At 44.2% G+C, this 21,023-nt stretch overlaps 1 protein-coding gene across 2 annotated transcripts in view; it reads right to left on the bottom strand.

The window, feature by feature from the left end:
* LOC135226460 (glycerol-3-phosphate phosphatase-like) overlaps positions 1–21,023 on the bottom strand; it is a 182,075-nt gene that overhangs the window by 43,015 nt on the left and 118,037 nt on the right. For both annotated transcript variants that reach the window (XM_064266055.1, XM_064266053.1), the window contains one exon: positions 8,093–8,230. In XM_064266055.1, coding sequence (XP_064122125.1) covers positions 8,093–8,230 — 138 coding nt within the window. The remainder of the gene's footprint in view (positions 1–8,092; positions 8,231–21,023) is intronic.

Raw genomic sequence — 21,023 nt, forward strand, 5'->3', positions numbered from 1 at the left:
CTATCTTTACCTAATGTTTTTTTTTTTATTAAATGTATTGCATGAATAAGTTTTTCAATTTACAGCAACCTTTTACCAATAGAATACTTAAAGCACAAGGGGTAGATGCTGACCAATAGGAGAGCAGGACCTTATGGGGTGACTAGCATCAGGAACCAATGGGAGAGCGGGAGGATGGTGGCGAGTTTACTCAGTTGGCGGCGTGGGAGTTTTAAAATTGTTCTCGGTGGTCCGGGCGAATCTCAGGACTTTACAGCAACAACCTTTCATATCTTGAAAACTTTTCGTATGTAGAGCAGTAAAATTTTTCGCATTGGCTTTCGTATCTCGAGTTTTTCGTAAGTAGAGCCTTTCGTATCTCGAGGTACTACTGTACTTTTTTATACTTTACGTAATTTCAATTTCTTCACCAGCGAATGGATGCCAGTCCGTTTACGGAATTTTTCGAACCACCCATGAGAAGCCTTGAACTCTGGGGTTGCCATTGATGTCCCTCTCTCCGCCGTCGTCTTCGGCTTGAGCAATCAAATCGCCGAAAATAGCGCTGGCCTTCTGGCAGATTGCCGTCTCGGTTATCGTATCGCCATCGATTTCTTTGTCCTCGATCCATACAAGAAGCAGCCTTTCCATTTCATTATGCACATGGCTCCTCTTGTTGGACAAAAAAGTCACGTCCTTGGAAGGTGTAGCTGCTTTGTTGGCTTTCTTCTGCTTAAGGATGGTGCCTATCGTCAACGTATTTCGGCCGTATTCCTTAGCGATCACACTCAACCGCAAGCCAGCTTCATACTTTTTTGTTATCTCCATCTTTGTCTCCATAGAGAGCATTCTCTTCTTTCTGTGAACTTCAGCAACTTTCTTGGGACCCATGACTATATGTACTGTACGTAATTAAGTTACGTATGTAGTACGTATACTAATTAGGTTCTCACAACACGATAAAGTAGCACAACGAAATCACTAACGAATTTACGTTACTAAACGAAATCGTTGGACCGAACGAATGCCGCATGCGTACGATAAAGATTCTGGTACGAGGTGGCCGGGGTAGGGACGCCACCACGTACGTACGTATAAGATGCATGATGGGAGGGATGCTGTCTAATAGAAGAGAAGGATCTCATGGCTTGGCTAGCATTAGGAACCAATGGGAGAGCAGGAGGATGGTGGCGAGTCTACTAGAACTAAGATGGCGGCGCGAGTTTCAAAATTGTTATCGGGCGAATCTCGGACTTTCAGAAACCTTTCGTATCTTGAAAACTTTTTGTATGTAGAGCAGTAAAATTTTTCGTGTCAGCTTTCGTATCTCGAGTTTTTTTTAAGTTAAGCCTTTTGTATCTCAACTACCACTGTACTAGAGAAAAAAGCTATATGGTTATGCCAGAGTTTCCTGGCTCGCTCACCCTTATTTAGGGTGTCGGTATGGAAACTGGGGCGTGTGTAACCACTATCAGAGGTCCCCTGCCATTTAGTCTCTTCCTTTCTCAATATCCCTCGTCTACAGAGGAGCCGTTCTAGGCCATCTACCGCCCGCCACTGCTACAACTAGCGTCTTGTTTGCCCTTGAGGAATTGCCTTGTAGCCTTTGCTATTTCCCTGCGTTTTGCTGGCGGAATTGATAGATTGTAAGCATTTAGGTCCCATTGTATTCCCAACCACTGAAAACGTGGTGCCGGAGTCAGCCGGGACTTGTTCTTGTTTATCTGGAATCCTAGGTATTCCAGAAAACTTATCACTTTGACCGTTGCCTTGCGGCACTCTTCGGCGTCTGTGGCCCGTATGAGCCAATCGTCTAGATAGGCTACTAGCATTATCCCTTGAGTAATTCCTGGACTACTGATTCCGCTATCTTCGTAAATATTCTGGGCGCTATGTTGAGCCCGAATGGCATTACTTTGAAGGAATAGGCCTTCTTCCCTATCCTGAAGCCTAGGAAGAGGCAGAAGTGTCTTGCTATTGGGACATGATAGTAGGCATCTGTAAGATCTATAGGGGTGGTGACGGCCCTACGGGGAAGTAAGGTCCACACCTGCGAAACGGTCAGCATACGGAACTTAACACACTGAATAAGTGAGTTTAGATGGGACAAGTCTAGGATTATTCTTGGCTTGTGTGAGTCTTTCTTTGGAACGCTGAACAAGCGCCCTTGAAATTTTAAGTGTCTGACTTCTGACACTGCCCTCTTTTGAAGCAATTCTTGTGTATATTCTATCAGGTCCGCCGTCGGTTTTTGGTAAAATCTGGTTGATGGAGGAGGCCCTTGTTTCCAACTCCATCCCAGACCTTTTGTCAGCATACTGTGTGCCCAAGTGCTGAACCTCCAACGGTTTCAGAAGAGGTACAGCCTCCCTCCTACCTGGGGAGTCTCACTGGTTGGCAGATGGACGGCCACCTCAGGCTACCCGGAAGCCTTTGCCTTGGGTCGAAGCTCTTCCGCCACCTCTGTGTCGGAAAGCACCCCTAGCTCGGCTGCCTCTGGCAAATATGTTGTACCTGTGAAACCCCTGGGATTCGAAGGTAGCATTGAAAGCCGGGGAGATGGCGAAGGAAGTCGAGCTCTGGGGTTGCTGAGCAGGCTGGCTCAAAAGCACAAACTGCTGCTGCGGCTGTGCTTTTGAGGTGGAGGGCTGATTCATTTGGGCCACCGGGACCGCTTGGACCACTGTTTGTGGTTGAGATGACTGGAAGGGTTGGTACTTCCTCAACTTCTTCCTGTCCCTAGGGTGTGATCTGGCAGACTCAGGTTTCCTTTTAGAAATGAGTCCCCAGCAAATCCTCAGACTCTGGTTCACCCTAGCTGCTTCCCCGAGGACTTCGTTGATGATAGTCGGGGAAGAGATTTGCTCCCCAGATCGATGACCTAAAGAGCTTGTTTGGCTCGTGGCGGATGGAAGCGTCTGCCAGGACGTGCTTCCCGCAGTTCCCCCTAGCCACTGCGAAGTCATAAAGATCAATTGTACTGTGTGAAGGAATGACTTCGTTAGGACTTTAAACAGTGGCTCATCCGCATATATCAGCAATGTCATCTCTATCATGGTGGCGGAGTTGAGAGACCTGCTCAGTCTACACCTCGCGTCATACTCGGCTTTGACTATAGAGTCTGGAAGCCTGGGAAGCCGCTCGCTGAACAACGGAGTTCCGCAGTTCGAGGTGAGCTTACCCACCGTAAAGGTGGCTGGAGCGTCTACCCAACACTCTGTGCCTCCGGGGAGCAGAAGGGAAGGCAAATCTGTCTCCTGGAGTTGCAGCATGGGTTTATCCTCCGTGGCTGCCTGTAGTGTTAGCTCAGTCACTTTGGAGAGGCATGGGGTAGGGGTGTTGTCACCCACTACAAAGATGGTAAACGGGCTCTTGTGGGCTGTCAACTTAGTGTTGATGCATTGCCACTCCGTCAAGCTCCGGACCCATGCTTGTTGGGCTTGGTCCCTGGGAAAGATAACGGTCTCCTTTGGGACCTTATCTTCCCTTACCACTGCCTTATCCGTCAGACGGGCATACCCCATGAATGGGAACTGGAGATCATGCGGGTAGAACTCAAAGTCCTCCAGTCTTCAAGTCCCGCATCCCTCAATGGTAAGCATACCGTCCGCGAACGGAGTGTATGCTGCTGGCCTCCAGGGGTTATTGTTTTTAAATGGGGGCAGCTTAGAGGAGTCCGGCATCGACAGGGGTTGAGTAGCCTGTCCGGAGTGAGGTTGTCCTGATGCCATATTTTCACGGATACCCGCCACTAGGGTCTCCTGAGTCATCATCCTCTCCGTCAGGGATTGGATGGACCTGTCCTGATGCCTCGAGAGTGGAGGATAGCTGGGAGAAAATCTCCTGGAACTTGGTCTGAACAAAGTTCCCTACCTGCTCCATCATAATCGAGGAGAACACCGCCGGGTCAAAGCTAGATTCCTGGGCCCTAGCTTTTGGACCTCTCGCTCTCGATCCCTGTGGAGGGGGAGTTGGATTTGCCGAGTCCGCACCGGGATGGGGAGCCGATGGCGTACTGGTGCGGCTAGATCCGGACCTTGGTTTTGGCAAGGACTTCTTAATAGCCTTAAAGGTGGAAGGATTTTTCACCTTTGGGATCACTGAGCTCGCCTTGCATCTAACAGACTGGAGCTTACCGGTGAATCCCTGAAAAGAAGAAGTAGTAGTAGCAGAAGATGAGAGGGGCTAAAGGGCAAGCCTTGAGCCCTAAACTACCTGCCTCGACAACATCTTACCTTCGCCCTGGTTGTCAGCAACCATGGGCTCTCGTTCTAAATCCAAGGCCGCTAATTCTCCTAACACCACCTCGCCGAAATCGTCCTCCGGTAAGGTCGTCGTCTCCGCCTGGATCCTGGCGATGATGGGGGCCGCTACCTCCGCCTCTACAGCTGCCGACTTCCTTGCTCCGGGGTAGATGAGCGAGGCCATCTCCTCGGACAGCATGTAGGGCTGTTTGGCCTTTACATTACGGCCAAAGCCACCAACCCAGGCTTTCAGAGTAGCCATCGCCGCATCCTTGACGGCTTGAATACTCTGTAGGAGAGAGTTATCTCAATACTAAAACTAAAAACTATCCTTAGTCTAGTATGTATCAACATGAATTTATTCAATCTGATTCTCATTGTATAGTTTTTTAAGGGTGGTACGTACCGACTCGGAGGTGATTTCATTCACCAGCCCGTAGTAGACCTCGCACCCCTCATGGTGCCACACCAGCAGAGATCCCACCTGTAACGCACATCCGGCGTGGGTCCGGCACACCACGTGCCCGCAGGGCTCTTTGAGAACGGCGGTACACCCCGTCTCCAGGCAACGCACCATCTGTAAGTTGAATGATACATGAGTATCACTATTTAGACCCACTGGAGACGTATCTGGTGGGGCATGCCTTCTTAACTAGTAAAATTCCATGCATCCTTGTTTCTCACCAGCTCCCAGGACTAGTTGTTGTTCTTGACATGAGAGTAAAGGTATAGGCCTGATGGAACGGGGCAGGGTAAGGAAGACCTGGCCCGACTCCATTGGCATAGGAGACGTTCAATCTAGTCAACTAAGATTGAATCTCGAGCCTATTTTTCCCCTCCCACCAGGGTGCGGGATAGATGTGACAAACCAAGAAGGTCAAACAAGGCGAGGGAGCTAGTGATAACAGGGTACCTCGGTTCTGAATACCCGGCGGAGTAGGTTATCCGCCGTAGTAAACGAGCCTGAAGTATATAATAAGATAAGATATCTTACTAGACATAACTAATACATGCGCATAACTAACTGTTCCAACCATGGTGGATCGTTCCCAGCGTCAAGTCCTCTTACACCTAGCTATTCTACCCCGGGTCCGGCTTCGTAAGAACAGATCAGGGAATTCGGTAAAACCTTAGCCTGAGTCTGGTCAAGTAAAGGATCATAGCTATTCGTATAGCCAATACCTAGGAGCCGGAGTCCCGGTCCCGCCGGAGTGGGAGGATAGGTCTGGTGAAGTAGGACCGCAGATAGGGGACGTGGCTGTAGTGGCCCGGAGAGCGCACCGTCCCGACGAGCCAGGTGGCCAACCAAGGCTCGCCCGAGCAGGCACCCCCCTACCACTCATACTGAGCATGGCGCAATGGGTCCTACCCCCCGACCGTACTCCCTACCCTCCCCCTTAAGTGAGAGGCTCGGGTTGGCTACTAGAGTAGCGTGAGGCGAGCCACGTTCCCCCACCAAGGTGGGTGCAGGGGGAGGGAAGTCGACTAGAGGGGTGGCCCACACATGATCAGCTGGAGACCTTACCAGCCAGGTGTACCAACACGCGGTAGGTCAATGCCCAACTGAACAGGAGTGGTAGGCCTATAGGTTTACTAACACATGCAAACCGCGCAACATAACACAATATCCGTATCAATCGGATATTAATAAATTACATATATGTCTATATATATATATATATATATACACTCCTGATGCGGGGGAGACATGGAAGGGAAAAAATGAGAGAGAGAGAGAGAGAAAGCTATGAGTCCTCTCGAGCGCCTGACCTAACCCTCGCAATCGAAACGATCTGAACAGGTTGGTCAGGAAGGCTGAGCAGCTAGCCTAGCTCGCCAAATCGAAATCTATGACCGATATGGCCAGGAAGACCAGGGTGGCTCATGGACTGTCATGAATAGGCTACGGAAGAGCCAAGGCTCTTCTGTATAGTATAGACAAGGACGTCTCTTATCAAAGAGACTAATATACTAAGTAGCATATAATACACCATCTAATTATTTAACGGTTGGAAGACCAACCTAATGGATGTATCATATACCAGGTCTAGGCTACCTTCTGAGAGCATGCAGCTCGTCGGTAGGATAGTATCCCCCGCGATCGGACATGAAAATAACATCAGGATTTAATTTAAATTGCAAAACATCTATAAAAAACATCTGAGGAACTGCTAATTATCAAAGGTAGGCAACTCCAACTAGTATGGGAGACCAATTGGGTGCCGACATGAGCGTAAATATACGCTGGTAGCGATGCGCAAAATGGCTGCCTGGGAGCGGCACCATGCTGGCTCCCGCTCCTACATATAACCAAATTAAACAAGTTATATCGCCCATCGCTACCTTAAAACATGATCAAACATTAATTGCAGTGCTCAACTTAGATGCAGCAGCTTCCTGACGTTCAGACATGATGAAGTAAGGAAATATTCACAAAAATAACACAGCGTAAAGCAACACGTGCGAAGTTAGCAGTGCTATCGAAAGGAATGGCAAACAAGACGCTAGTTGTAGCAGTGGCAGGCGGTAGATGGCCTAGAACGGCTCCTCTGTAGACGAGGGATATTGAGAAAGGAAGAGACTAAATGGCAGGGGACCTCTGATAGTGGTTACACACGCCCCAGTTTCCATATCGACACCCTAAATAAGGGTGAGCGAGCCAGGAAACTCTGGCATAACCATATAGCTTTTTTCTCTAGTATATTTAGCAATATTTATACCTTAGAAATGACTGCTATAGGAACTATTTCACGGAGCGACACAGGTTAGGCCTAGAAATAACAATGTTAATGTTGAAGGCAATAAAATTAAAATATTTCACCAAAATGGGAAACAACAATAACGAATTCCAAATAAGAAGCTGCACTCCTACAACCGTGTTAGCTCTAGAAGGGCAAAAAAAAACTAAAGCTCTTTTCATGAGTTGTTCTCCTACCAGACAGAAGAAGAAGAGTATTACTGCTAATTTAAGAAATTCAAGCTGTCGTTGAATAGAAACTACACCGATGTAATTACTGGGTAAGTTACTTCTTATATAAAAATGCCACATATAGATGTAAACAAGGGATAAGTTACACAAAGATGGTTTCTGTGATATTATAAGATGAAATGGAATGTCAGTGATTACAATCAAACAAAAGATTAATTATACATTTCTTGAAAACAACATACAGTACGTACTAAGAGTCTACTCTATACAGCACAATATGAAAGATGCAATACATACATACTTGCTAAGTATAATTCATAAGGGAACACAATAAAAAAAGGCAAATTTACTGAAATCTAAGTAAAACAAGTGAATATAATTCATTATTGTAAAGAATGATAAGACAGTTACTTTATAAAAATATACTAATTGTGATAAAACCATGGTAGGCCATAGGTAAAAGGAGTTAATCTATGGGGTAGCCTATATAGGTATATATACTGTACTGTACCTATTTATTGAATTGTACACTCATTTCTGTAAAAATTCAACACCTGACATGCACGCAAGAATCTAAACCCATCATAACTCGACACCTGCCTGTACCATTTATTTTGCCTGTATGTACTTCATTAAAATTTCTCTTGTTTTCCATTTATTTTAATGTTTCTTTGTTCCTTATTAACCAATTTGTACTTATGGGAGTATTTTAAAGGTATTATTTAGTGGTTAACGGTTGGGTCAAGTGTACATATTCTAACCTAACCACTCTGTAATCTGGCACTCTAAAAGTCCTAGTGATGCCGGATTAGTAATGGTTGACCTGTTTTATGTTGCAAAACTTAATACTACTGTGCTAAAGTGTACTACATCAAATTTACCGAACTGGGTTACCATCTTTCTAAAACAGCTTCTGTCATACTGTAACATTTTATCTTACCTCAGCTCCTATGTAAGATATTCCCACTTCATCCAACTCTTTAGTAATTCCACTTGATCCAATAACATATACTTTCTTGTTAAATTTCAGCTGGCTCAGGTACTGAGCTGTCACAAAGGAGGAACTAATTATGTCATCCTGCAAGATTAATTCAACAATTAATATCAATATGGGTAATTAAAAATAAAACATCATAACATACATCACATAAACCTGAGTTACAAAAAAGATTGAAATACACATTGAACCTCTTTAATTCAGAAGTCTGTAGTTAAGCATTTGCCATGGTTCAGCACATCTATAATCTGCTGGATGAACCTCTTTCATCTGTAATTCCATAGTTCAGCAAGTCTCAGGGTCCAGCACATATTTTTGAATCTGCAGCTGTCAGTTTGTATATACAGGCAGTCTCTGGTTATCAGCGGGGTTCCGTTTCTGGGGGTGTGCTGATAAGTGAAAACTGCCATTAACTGAAACTTGGTGACTTATGGTGCCATAATGCCGGTTATCGGCGCCATAAGCACCCTTATGGCATGCCATAAGAACCCTTAGGGTGCCGATAACCAGAACTCGTCCCGTTACGGCACCATAAATCACCAATTTTATGGTGCTAATCAAGTGCAATAAAACCAGATTGCCGATAACCGGGGACTGCCTGTATACCCCCAACATGGTGTTGTTCACACTGCAGTCGAATGCTTTAGTGATACAGTCCTGTTATTTTTATACATCCAGCTGTATTTTAGACTTTCACAGCATCATCTAAGCTTATCTCCACCCCAAACAAAAAATTTCACACATACATTCCTTAATATATGTGTCTGTATTTATGTAGTGCTTAATGCACAGAAAAAATATCCCAGGCAGACATGAATGTACATTTGGGATATGTCAGTCAACTCCTGACATCAAGAGGTGATTCTATGGGCAATGGGCTATTTTTCATTTAGTTTCAGTTCATATTATTTAGTGTACTCTCAGTAACTGCAGGGTGAAAGTACTGTCTGTTTACAATATTGGTGGAATATCAAGTAGACTACAGTGGACCCTGACCTATTCATGGTTCTGGATTCATGGCTTCACCTACTCACGGATTTTTCTTTGAACTGTATACTATTGACATTATTTGCAGAATTTTTTTTATTGTATACTATACATGTACTATTTTTAAATTATTTTCATGAATAAATACATTTTTTGTGATAAAACTATTAAAATACTTGGGTATAAGCATTTTTAGAGGAGTTTTTGGTTTTAACTATCAAAATAGGCAGTTATAATTATTTTTAGAGGGGTGTCAAGTATTTGCGAAGTATTTGCGGATTTTAGCTATTTGCAGGGGGGATTGTGGTCTAGAGATGTATCGGATATCTGCATCTGAAGCCACAGATTTTCTGCATTTTTTATGAATCCGCATCCGCACTGACAATTTCTTAACATCCGCTCCGTAGTTTGAGAATGCAGATATGCAGATAACAACCCCTGCTCCGTGTTCAATAGTTCATACTTATACATTGTAGCTAAAGGTAGATTTATTTTATTTGTTTGCTGAATTGGGCTTTTTTGTTTTATAATACAGAACACATAACACGTACACAATTACACATTTCATACAGTATATACTTATAAGTAGCTCTGTTATAGCATATTAGATTTACAGCATAGTTGTTTTAAAGTGTATTTGTTTTAGTAATTTCATGTCGTTAACAGCAGTTGTAATCATAAAGCAGGGTACTGCGTTTTTAGGACTCCCTTTCTCTCGCTAATACAAAGATGGCTTTAATATTTTTTTTACCCTTATGAGCACGAAATAACTTGTTCCAAGACAACTAAAACGTTCATGTCTCGATGTTACTGTTTGTATGTTCATGTGGAGTATACACACACATGCATGAGTATCACTTATGCTTCTACATTTAATTAGTATATAGTACTACATCAAATATGTGGTGACACATAATATTGAATTATGTGGCTGAAAATGACAAATTTTTAATCACTTTGTATTTTTCATAGCTAACAAACCTGAGGTGTTACCAGCAGGATAATCTTCTAGTGCCAGCTGGAAACCGGTTAAAAAAATCAAAGATTGTAAAGCAAGAAATCTGTGGCATCTGACAACTCATAAGTATACAAGGTGGAAGCTGGTCACCAAACCAGGCTTGGAACCTCGTGACACGTCAGTCTTTCTTTGGCAAGAGGTGGACAGTTAACGCTAAGACCTGAGGTTTGTTAGCAATGAAAAATACAAATTGATTGAAAATTTATATTTGCTCATATGCGAAACAAACCTTTGGTCTTAACAATAGGATAGACTTACACTTGGAGTTAGGTACAAGTACCCTGAACTAGCTGGGGGTTCAGCCCACCTGACCACCCTTCCTAGAAGATTGAGTTCTAAACAGCGGGGTCTGAGCCCATGAGAGAATAGATAAACAAGTATCTAAAAACTCAGCCTGCTGGGATTAAACACAATGAGATATGTCCAGATTCACTGCATTTGTGGAAGGTAAAGATTGAGTTCTAAACAGGGGGTCTGAGCCCATGAGAGAATAGATAAACAAATATCTAAACACAGCCTGCTGGGATTAAACACAATGAGACATGTCCAGATTCACTGCATTCATGGAAGGTAAAGAGAACTGTCTGTTCAAGCAATAAACCATGTAGGCCACAGGGGTTTGTTACCACTCCTATCTCCCATTGCCAGAGAGAGGAGTAAGTGCTACTGAGAAGCAGATTTGTATATTGTATAGACACAAACCAAATAACTGCAACCAGTATGGCTGGCCCACTCACCTATATCAGACCATCCCAGCGTATGACGTATCTATTCTTCAACCCACCAGAAGGAAGAAAGGAAAAAAAAGAGAAAGAAGAAGACCTGCCAACTCGCTCATTCTCTCTTCCATACTATCATCTTAGGTAAGATACAAACTGTTTCGCCTGGGGCACTGAATGAGTTACACAACTTGCTGGGAAGTCACCTCTGGACCAAAGAAAAGTGTCCAAGGACCTGAGGATAATGTCCTTCAGGTAAAAGGAAGTGAGCGTTGTCTGCCAAAGCCAGAAACCAGCATTCAAAATCCTATGAACAGACAAGTTCTTCTTAAATACCAGAGAAAAACTCGTTCCCCTGATGTCCTGTGGTTTAGCCTGCAGTGTGACAGAACTAGTATACGGTAAGGAGTATGACTGTTTAATCACCACACGCAGGAGCAATAACTACTGCGCATCGCTGTCCACAAACTCATCCAAGGAGGGATTTGAAAATGAGGCAAATCTGCCATCATGAACCAAGGGATTTAGAGTCTTAACTACGAAATCCAACCACTGGTGTGTCTCAACTGTCAAGGAGTGTAGCTGGCGGCAGAAATGATTCATCTCCAACAAACAATTCTGGGACCATGAATAAAAGACCTCTAGCTTCTGTCAAAGAGAAGAGATCTAACATATGTCTTTCCAAGTAGACAGAAGAGATAATAGGATAACCCAAAGGGATGTCCTATGACAAAATGCTCAGCACAGATACGTTATAAATATCCTACTGTCAACTGTTGCATTATCAAATTAATTGCACTGTAGACAGGGGAGAAGTCTTGAGCTTCCCAGGAAATGTGCATCTCCACCAGAGAAGATGTCCTATGAGGTGATCCCTTATGATGACATAATATCGGTAAGCTACTCATCAGGGGAGACGTCCTATGATGATAGGACATCTCCCCACTACCCCCTTTGACTAAGGATCCACCATGGCGACGTTCCTGAGCAACGTATCGCAGAGCTAAGCTTGATCTTAACTACTTCAGAGGTAAGAACACCAGAGTATGAGTTACATTACTGATCTGGTTACTTGGATGAAAAAGTAGGTTAAGCCCAACCAAATCCCAAACTCTTAAAGAACGGGAAATCTTGCAGCAAGAAACAACATGATGCTCTGGGAATTTTAAGAGTATGCCCAAAAAATATAAGCTCAATCCAGCTAGGCTAGGCTAAGATAACTGGTAATGTGAAGGCTATCTTGAAAATGGAACCAACAACAGATGTCACTGGTATTCAGAAATTAGGTGGTATGATCAATTATATAGGGAAATTTTTACCCAACCTACCTGATGAGATGGAACCGTACAGAAAACTTACACATCAAGGTGTTAAATAGGAGTGGACTGAGGTTCATGATAATGCTTTTTATAGAATTAAGCAACTAATCTCTACAACACCTGTTTTACAGTATTACAATCCAAATAAGGAATTGACTATTCAATGAGATGCTTCACAGAAAGGAATAGGTGCCGCTTTGATGCAGTGCGGCAAACCAGTAGCATATGCAAGCAGAGCACTAGCAGATACTGAGACTAGGTATGCCCAGACAGAAAAAGAGACATTGTCGATAGTATTTGCTCAAGAGAAATTTCACGATTACACATTTGGTAGAAAGACTATAATAGAAAATTATCATAAAACACTTGAAACAATCATTCTAAAACCATTAAATAGGGGACCCAAGCATCTGCAAGGTTTGCTGATGAGAATCTTACAATATGTTGTTGAAGTAAAGCATAAGAAAGGTAGTGAGATGCTATTGGCTGTTTATTTGTCAAGATCCTATTTGCCTTTTGATGGTAGGAATAGACTGTTTGACCATATCAATATGATTAACTTGTTACCTATTAGGCCAAAATGTTTAATAACGATCCAGAAAGAAACTGATGATGGTGAAGTATTGCAATTACTTAAACCGGTGATTCTGAATGGTTGGCCTGATATTGTGAATGGTATTCCAAGTGTACTTAAACCTTATTATTGTATCAGAGATGAATTCTCAGTTCAAAACGTTCTTATCTTAAAGGGTGGCCGAGTAGTTATTCCCTTGAAAATTAGGTCATTTATTTTAGAATCTGTACATTCATCACATATGGGTATAGAAAGTTGTTTGAGAAGAGCCAGGGAATGCTTGTATTGGCCTTGTATGAATGCAGGTGTAAAACAATTCGTTTCAAAATGTGAAATATGTAATAGATTCCCTATTGGTCAACAGAAAGAGTGTTTGAAATAACATGAGTTGGCTGATAGACCATGGGAAAATGTAGGTGTCAATTTGAATCACAATTTATTTGGTAACTATTTATTACTATAGTGGTTTTTGGGAAATAGACCATCTTATAAACACTAATGCAAGTACTGTGATAAGAAAATTGAAAGCTCATTTTGCAAGGTATGGACTACCTACTATTGTGATATCTGACAATGGTCCCCAGTTCAGTAGTGAGGATTTTAAGAATTTTGCTTTGAATTATGATTTTGAACATGTAATGAGTAGTCCTCATTATCCTAGGTCAAATGGTACAGCAGAGTCTGAAGTAACGATTGCAAAAAGACTTCTTGTAAAAGCAGTAGAAAGTAGAAAGGATCCCTATTTAACAATAGTACTAAATTACGGAAATACTCCTATGCAAGAATCTGATTTTAGTCCTGCTCAAGGGTGTCTTGGCAGAAGAACTACTAGAACTTTGTTATCTGTATTAACTTCTTTGTTGAAATCCCAATCTCTTGATGATAAGTTGTGAAAACTAGAAAAGCTTTAAGAAATTTTAGAAGTAAATGGTATCATGATAGAGATGCTAAAGGCTTGTAGGAATTAACCGAGGGAGATACTGTAAGAATTAAATCTCATTCGTGGTAAGAAAAAGTGGGATTTTGGTAAAGTTATTGAAAAACTTTAAAAATAGATCTTGTGTAGTAGAATCTAATGATAGTTTGTTAGGGAGAAATAGAGTTCATTTAAAGAAAATGAATGAAATGGGAAGACCAGAGAAACTATACCTAGAGAATGGTGTGGAAACTAGTCCTAGCAAACTTACAAAGAAAGCAAGCCCCGACACTGATGTAGGAATGAATTCTGATGTATCTGTAAATAATGCTTAAGGTCAGATTGACGTGAATCCTGTAAATAATGATCATGGTGTTCATTCCAGTAGGACGAGTAGAGAAGTAAGTAGCACTAGAAATAAGATGCCAAATAGATTTAAAGATTTTGTTATGAACAAGTGATATTTTGTATGTTTGTAGCCCTGCTAGTGTTTGATTCTTTATTTTGCAGAAGACTTGTTTAATTTTTTAAAAGTGTGTACTTTCTTTTTCAAAACAAGAGGGGTGTTACAATAATTGATATTTCTATAAAGATGGTATTTTAATTTTAAAATAAGTTTTTAAATATACTTACCTGGTAGTTACATATATATATAGCTTTATCCCGCCGATTCATCGTGCGCACGGCAGAAATTCAAAATTTGCGGCTATCGCCGATAGACGGTCAGGTGACCATACCTGTGCTCCCTCTATCCAGGTACTTGGAACCATTCCCATTTGCCCTCAGAAATTCCATGCCCCTGTTCTCAGAGGGGAGGAGGGAGGGACCTTTTATATATGTAACTACCAGGTAAGTATATTTAAAAGCTTATTTTAAAATGAAAATACCATTTTTAAATATCTAACTTCCCTGGTAGTTACATATAATATATAGCTGATTGACACCTTTGGTGGTGGGTTAGAGAACCGCAACACCGTTGGGAATTTGTAAAATTATTAATCGCTACAAATTAGCTGTACCAATAATCTGGTTCTTACCTGATAAGGAAGCTGGCTTCATAGTTTTCCTGCTTCATTAGCCTGCATTCCTTGAGAGACCCAGCGATCCACCCAGGGGGCTGTAGAAAGTCTCTGTGGGGCTGTCACACGGTCCTCGACCTTAACATGACTAGACCACACCCCTTGCTATCCTGCCAAAGCCATGGACAATGAGCTGACCACCTGACCCACTAACACACTAAAAACACACTCCATAAAACCTAACTTAGACTTGCACCCCAGACCGTGGAAGGTTGCAACAACCTTCACAGACAACCTGTGATATCAAGTTCAAGAAAAAGCAAGGGTATAAATAAGGTTATAGGTTAGAGGCAGTAGTACCTTCTCCAACTACGGCGCCAGAGGCAATGTACAAAGCCAGGGAGCAACAATCTTCATATTGGGTCTGTACCTCTTTGAGGTAACAATCTGCGAAGATAGACTTGCTTCGCCAGAATGTTGCTTCCAAAATCGCTTTCATAGACTTCTTGTGTCTATACGCCATCGAAGTCGCCACAGCTCTTACTTCATGCACCTTGATTTTGAGGATTGGGAAGCTTTTCTCATCACAGTTCTGGTGAGCTTCCCTTATCAAATCCTTGATAAAGAACGCCAGTGCATTCTTTGACAAAGGTAACGAAGGCTTCTTCACCGAGCACCAGAGGCTGTCTGCCTGTCCTCTCATGTTTTTGGTTCTCTGCAGATAAAATTTTAGGGCCCTCACTGGACAAAGGCCTCTCTCCTTTTCCTGTCCTACTAAATGAGATAATCCTGGTATGGTAAAGGATCTGGGCCATGGCTGAGAAGGATTCTCATTCTTGGCGAGAAAACCTAGTTGCAGCGAGCAGACTGCATTCTCTCCATTGAAGCCTACATTTTTGCTAAAGGCTTGCAATTCTCCTATCCTCTTGGCTGTTGCCAACGCAACCAGGAATAGGGTCTTCTTGGTGAGGTCCTTCCACGAAGCCTTGTCGAGAGGTTCGAACCTGCTCGAGGTTAGAAACATCAGGACAACATCTAAATTCCAAGAGGGGGTTGGATTGTCGTCCTTCCTCTTAACTGTCTCAAAGGACCTTATGAGGTCGAGAGATCCTTGTTTCCCGACACGTCAATATCTCTATGACGGAAGACGGATGCTAGCATACTGCGGTATCCCTTGATGGTTGATACTGCTAGTTTCTGTTGGTTTCTTAAATATAACAGAAAATCTGCCAGTTGAATTAGAGAGGTACTGGAAGAGGAAATGTTGTTAATTCTGCACCATTCCCTGAACACGTCCCACTTAGACTGGTACAACTTTATCATGGACGTCCTCCTCGCTCTTGCGATTGCTCTTGCAGCTTCCCTCGAAAAGCCCTTCGCTCTTGCCAGTTTTTCGATAGTCGAAAGGCAGTTAGATTGAGAGCGAGGAGATTTTGATGGTATCTCTCTATATGTGGCTGTCTGAGTAGATCGCTCCGACAACGTAACGATCTGGGGGTGTCTACCAGCCACTCCATCACTTCTGTGATCCAGGGTCTCATGGGCCAAAACGGAGCTATCAGGATCATGCGGGCGTTGGTCGACTCCCTGAACTTCATCAAGACTCTGTCTAGGATCTTGAATGGGGGGAAAGGCGTACATGTTTAGTCCTTCCCAATCCACGAGAAAGGCGTCCACTGCCACTGCTTCCTGGTCTGGGACTGGTAAGCAGTAAACAGGTAACCTCTTTGTTCTCTGCGTCGCAAAGAGGTCTACTGACGGTTCTCCCCACAGATTCCAAAGCCTGCTGCACACCTCGTGATGTAGGGTCCATTCTGTCATGAGAACCTGTCTTCCTCTGCTGAGAAGTTCTGCTTTGACATTCTTCTCTCCCTCTATGAAGCGAGTTATCAGAGTAATGTTGCTCTCTTTTGCCCACAACAGGAGATCTTTTGCTGCCTCGTAAAGGGAATCCGAACGAGTGCCTCCTTGTTTCCTGATGTAGGCCAACGCTGTGGTGTTGTCTGCGTTGACCTGTACTATCTTGTTTTGGACCTCCTCCTGGAAGTGCAATAGTGCTAGATGAATGCCACCAGCTCCACATTTATGTGCCATTTTTTCTGATGGTCTTCCCATAGACCCGAGATCTCGTCCTTCCCCAGTGTTGCACCCCATCCCACGTCCGATGCGTCTGAATACAATACTAGGTCGGGGTTCTTCTGTTGAAGTTCAAAGCCTTCTTGTAGTTTGTTGGGGTCGTCCCACCAACTCAAATGATTCCTGATTCCCCGAGGGATTGGAATCCACGTCTCTAGGTCTTGTCTCTAGTCCAGTATCTTGACAGATGAAACTGAAGTGGACGTAGATGTAGTCTTCCCAGGGAGACGAATTGCTCGATCGAGGTGAGGGTCCCCAGCAGACTCATCCATTCCCTCGCCGAGCAGGTCCATCTCCCTAGGAAGAGCGTCACCTTTCTTAAGCATTCTAGAATGCGATTCAGGGCTGGAAAAGTCCGAAAAACCACTGACTGAATCCTCATCCCCAGGTAGATGATGTCTTGTGAAGGCGTCAGCTGTGATTTGGCTAGATTTACTACGAGTCCCAGCTGTTGCGTTACCTTCATTGTTACTTGTAGATCCTCCAGACACTTTTCTTGCGACCTGGCTCTGATTAGCCAGTCGTCCAGGTACATCGATATTCGTACCCCTTCCAGATGTAACCAAAGGGCCACGTTCGAAACCACTCAAGTGAAAACGTAAGGAGCTGTGCTTAGTCCAAAACAAAGTGCTCTGAACTGATAAGTTGTTGCCTGATGAACAAACCTCAGATATTTCCTGTAGTTCGGGTGAATTGGGACGTGAAAATATGCGTCCTGCAGATCTATCGACACCATCCAGTCTCCTTGTCTGGTGCCTGCTAGGACTGAAGCAGATGTCTCCATAGCAAACTTGACTTTGCTCACGTACTTGTTCAGTGGACTTACGTCCAGCACGGGTCTCCAACCCCCCGAGTTCTTGGGTACCAGAAATAGTCTGTTGTAAAATCCCTCTGAAGAGGGGTCCTCTACTACGTACTTCTATTGCTGCTTTTGACAGCATCTGGTTGACTTGTTCTTGAAGAGCTGCTGCTTTGCTCCCCGAGTAAGTAGCTGTCAACTCTTAACGATTCTGAAGAAAGAGGGGGCTTCCTTAGGAAGGGGATCTTGTATCCTTCCTTCAGTACTTCGACTGTCCAATCGTCCGCTCCCCTTTGGCTCCACTCTTGCCAGTAGTGGGATAACCTGGCTTCCACTTGTGTCTGGAGGTTGTCAAGTTCATTTTTTGGTTTTTGGTTGTAGTTTGGTGTTTTTGCGAGGTTGTCCTCCTGCAGCCATTCCCTGACTTCCTCTCGAAAGGGCTCTCCCACGAAAGGGCTGACGCGTGGGAGGAGCTTCCTTCTCCTTTCTGGCTAAAAAGTTAGCCGGAAGAACTTTCCTCGCAGTTCTAGTAATTAAATCTTGCGTTGCTTGTTGCGCAAGAGCAGCCGACAAGTCCTTCACTAGCTCTGAAGGGAAGAGCTGTTTGGTTAAAGGAGCATACAAAAGCTCTGACTTCTGCGCGAGAGTCACTCCTGACGACAGGAAAGAACATAGCATAGCCCTCTTCTTAAGGATACCTGCTGTAAAAAGGGCTGTGAGTTCGACTGTCCCGTCCCTCACAGCTTTATCGAGACAGGCAATAAGGTGCATCTGCGTCTCGTTCTTCTCGTCCGTCACATCTGCGAGGGCTCCAAGAGTCCAGTCCATCAAGCTGAAGACTTCAATAGTCCTGAAGACGCCTTTCAGCAAGTGGTCTATCTCCGAAGTGGACCACATCACTTCAGCCTTAGTCATGGCCCTTCTATGTGATGCGTCTACGAGTCTGGAGAAGTCCCCTTGGGAGGAGGCAGGAACTCCCAAGCCGAGAGCCTCCCCAGTCTCGTACCACACGCTAGATCGAGAAGCCAATCTCGTAGGGGGGAAGGAAAAGGTTGTCCTACCCTGTTCCTTTTTCTTCACAATCCAGTCGTTTAAGATCGAAAAAGCCCTCTTAACCGATCTGGCCAAAACTGTGTTCTTGAAGGAGGAAGACTTCTGGGGTCTACCCTTCAAAAACTGCGAGGGCGGGCTCCGAGGTACCGCCTGCTGAAAATCAGTAGGATACAAGTCCGCCAAAACCGCTAGTAATCTCTTCAGATCTGCTGCATGCAGAGTTTCTTGCGTCTCATCCTCCGAGATCTCTTCCAAAGGATTGACGTTTTCCGATGTCGAATGAGGGGGGGAATCACGCGCGTCGTCCTGTTTGCGTACGTCATGCATGCGTCCAGCATGCTGCGAGGGAGCGTCATGATCCTTGACACTTCCCGTCACGCGTCCAGCTTGCTGCAAGGGAGCGTCTACGAGCGCTGCAACTTGCAGCGAGTCCGTGTCTGCTGACTGTAGGCGTCTCACTGTCCAAACTCCGGTCGTATCCTCTTCCTGGGTCTGTTGATGTCCTTGGATTCCTTCTTGTGTGTTTCCTCTCTCAGTCCTTGCGACTTGAAAACGTCAAACAGAGACGTAATGGACTGTTGAAGTCCCGATAAGAACGCTGCTTGCGGTGCCTCTTGCTGCTGGGGAACAACTGGAGATGGCACTGCACGTACGTCTACCGCTTCGGAGACTAGCTAGGGTCTTCTGGCGAAGAGGTGGTGATGCCCCTTGCGACACCTCCCAATCCAGGGGAGGGGGAGAAGCATTAACCGACGTAATGAGCACGTCTTCTTCTTCCAAAGAGCTATGCATCCTACGTCTCTGTTTAGGCGCGGATGCGTCGTCCTCCTCCGACAAGAATCTCTCCGGAAAGCTCCAATTACTACACGAGGGTTGCTGGAACGAAACAGGGGACCTGCTTCTCTTGAGAGGTCTCGACTCTTGAGGTTGTCGCCAACCGCGTCTGGGTCTTGCGTCTTCTGATGATGACGAACACTTCCTCATCTCGCCTTTCCTGCGGCAAGGGGGAGCGTCCTGGGATGCGTCAACAGGATCACTCGAGGGGACGTCTGCTCGCTGTTCAACATCTCTCACCTCCCTTAGCCTGTCGACGTTCCTTCTCCCAGGGGTTGGGGAGCATGGAAGAGGTCTAGGGCTAGGAGCATGACAGACACGAACGGACGCAACCCCCACTGCACTATCACTGTCACCGAACTTGCGCTGCAAACCACTCACTGCCCCCCACATCACTTCCTTATCCGAAGTAAGGGATTGCACTATCACACCCAAGGCAGAAATAGCTGCCATAATATCTTTCATAGTAGGCTCACTTACCTCCGACTCCATAGGAGGATCTGGTACCACTACCTTAGGGTTAGGATCAGGAATACGTATTAGTCTTAGACAAGTTAGAAAGGACTTGACTATCAGAGGATCTAGATGAAAGAACACTCGAATATCTAGCTCTCCTAATTCTGTCCTTTTCCAATCGTCTCACATAACAATCATATTCTCTCCACTCTCTCTCCGACAAACTTTCACACTCACTACATCTACTATCAAATGTACACACATGCCCTCTGCAATGCTTACATACAGTGTGGGGATCAAGAGCGGCTTTTGGAAGCCGGGTCTTGCACCCTTTCACACACATTCTAACAACAGAGTCAGCCATCTTGAAAAAATCAGAAAACAAGTTAAATAGTCCAAGTCGGAAATCAACAAAGTCTATCTAATCCGTGAGAAAAAGCAAAGGAAAATCCAAAATCAGTGAAAGCCATCAACGAAAAACCAAGCAATGGGTACTTCACCAATTTGTAGTTAAAGCAAACCCAAACAAAGGAGAGCAAATTTCCAACGTGCTGCTCAAACGACGGCAGGGAATTTCTGAGGGCAAATGGGAATGGTTCCAAGTACCTGGATAGAGGGAGCACAGGTATGATCACCTGATCGTCTATCGGCGATAGCCGCGAATTTTTAATTTCTGCCGTGCGCGCGATGAATCGGCGGGATAAAGCTATATATATATATATGTAACTACCAGGGAAGTTAGATATTTAAACATTTGAGTTAATAAATGTAATTGGGCAAAGATGTAAGTCCTACGTCATTTTGTAAAGATGTATTACCACTCCTAGTTTGTAATCAGCGCTTGTAAATAAGTTTTAAATACTACCATTAAACAGAGATCAATGCAGCATGTGTTTCCATTCTGCCCACCGTTATTAATGATTATTAATGCTAAGCTAGGTTAAGAACTCAACTACTTAGGGTAGGAAGATGGTTAAGGTAGTTTTGGACTATCTAGGCTAGACTTAAGGCCCCCACACACTGAATGATTGTCTGAACGATTGT

This window comes from Macrobrachium nipponense, chromosome 14, assembly GCF_015104395.2.
Source record: "Macrobrachium nipponense isolate FS-2020 chromosome 14, ASM1510439v2, whole genome shotgun sequence".
In the NCBI taxonomy this organism is placed as follows: domain Eukaryota; kingdom Metazoa; phylum Arthropoda; class Malacostraca; order Decapoda; family Palaemonidae; genus Macrobrachium; species Macrobrachium nipponense.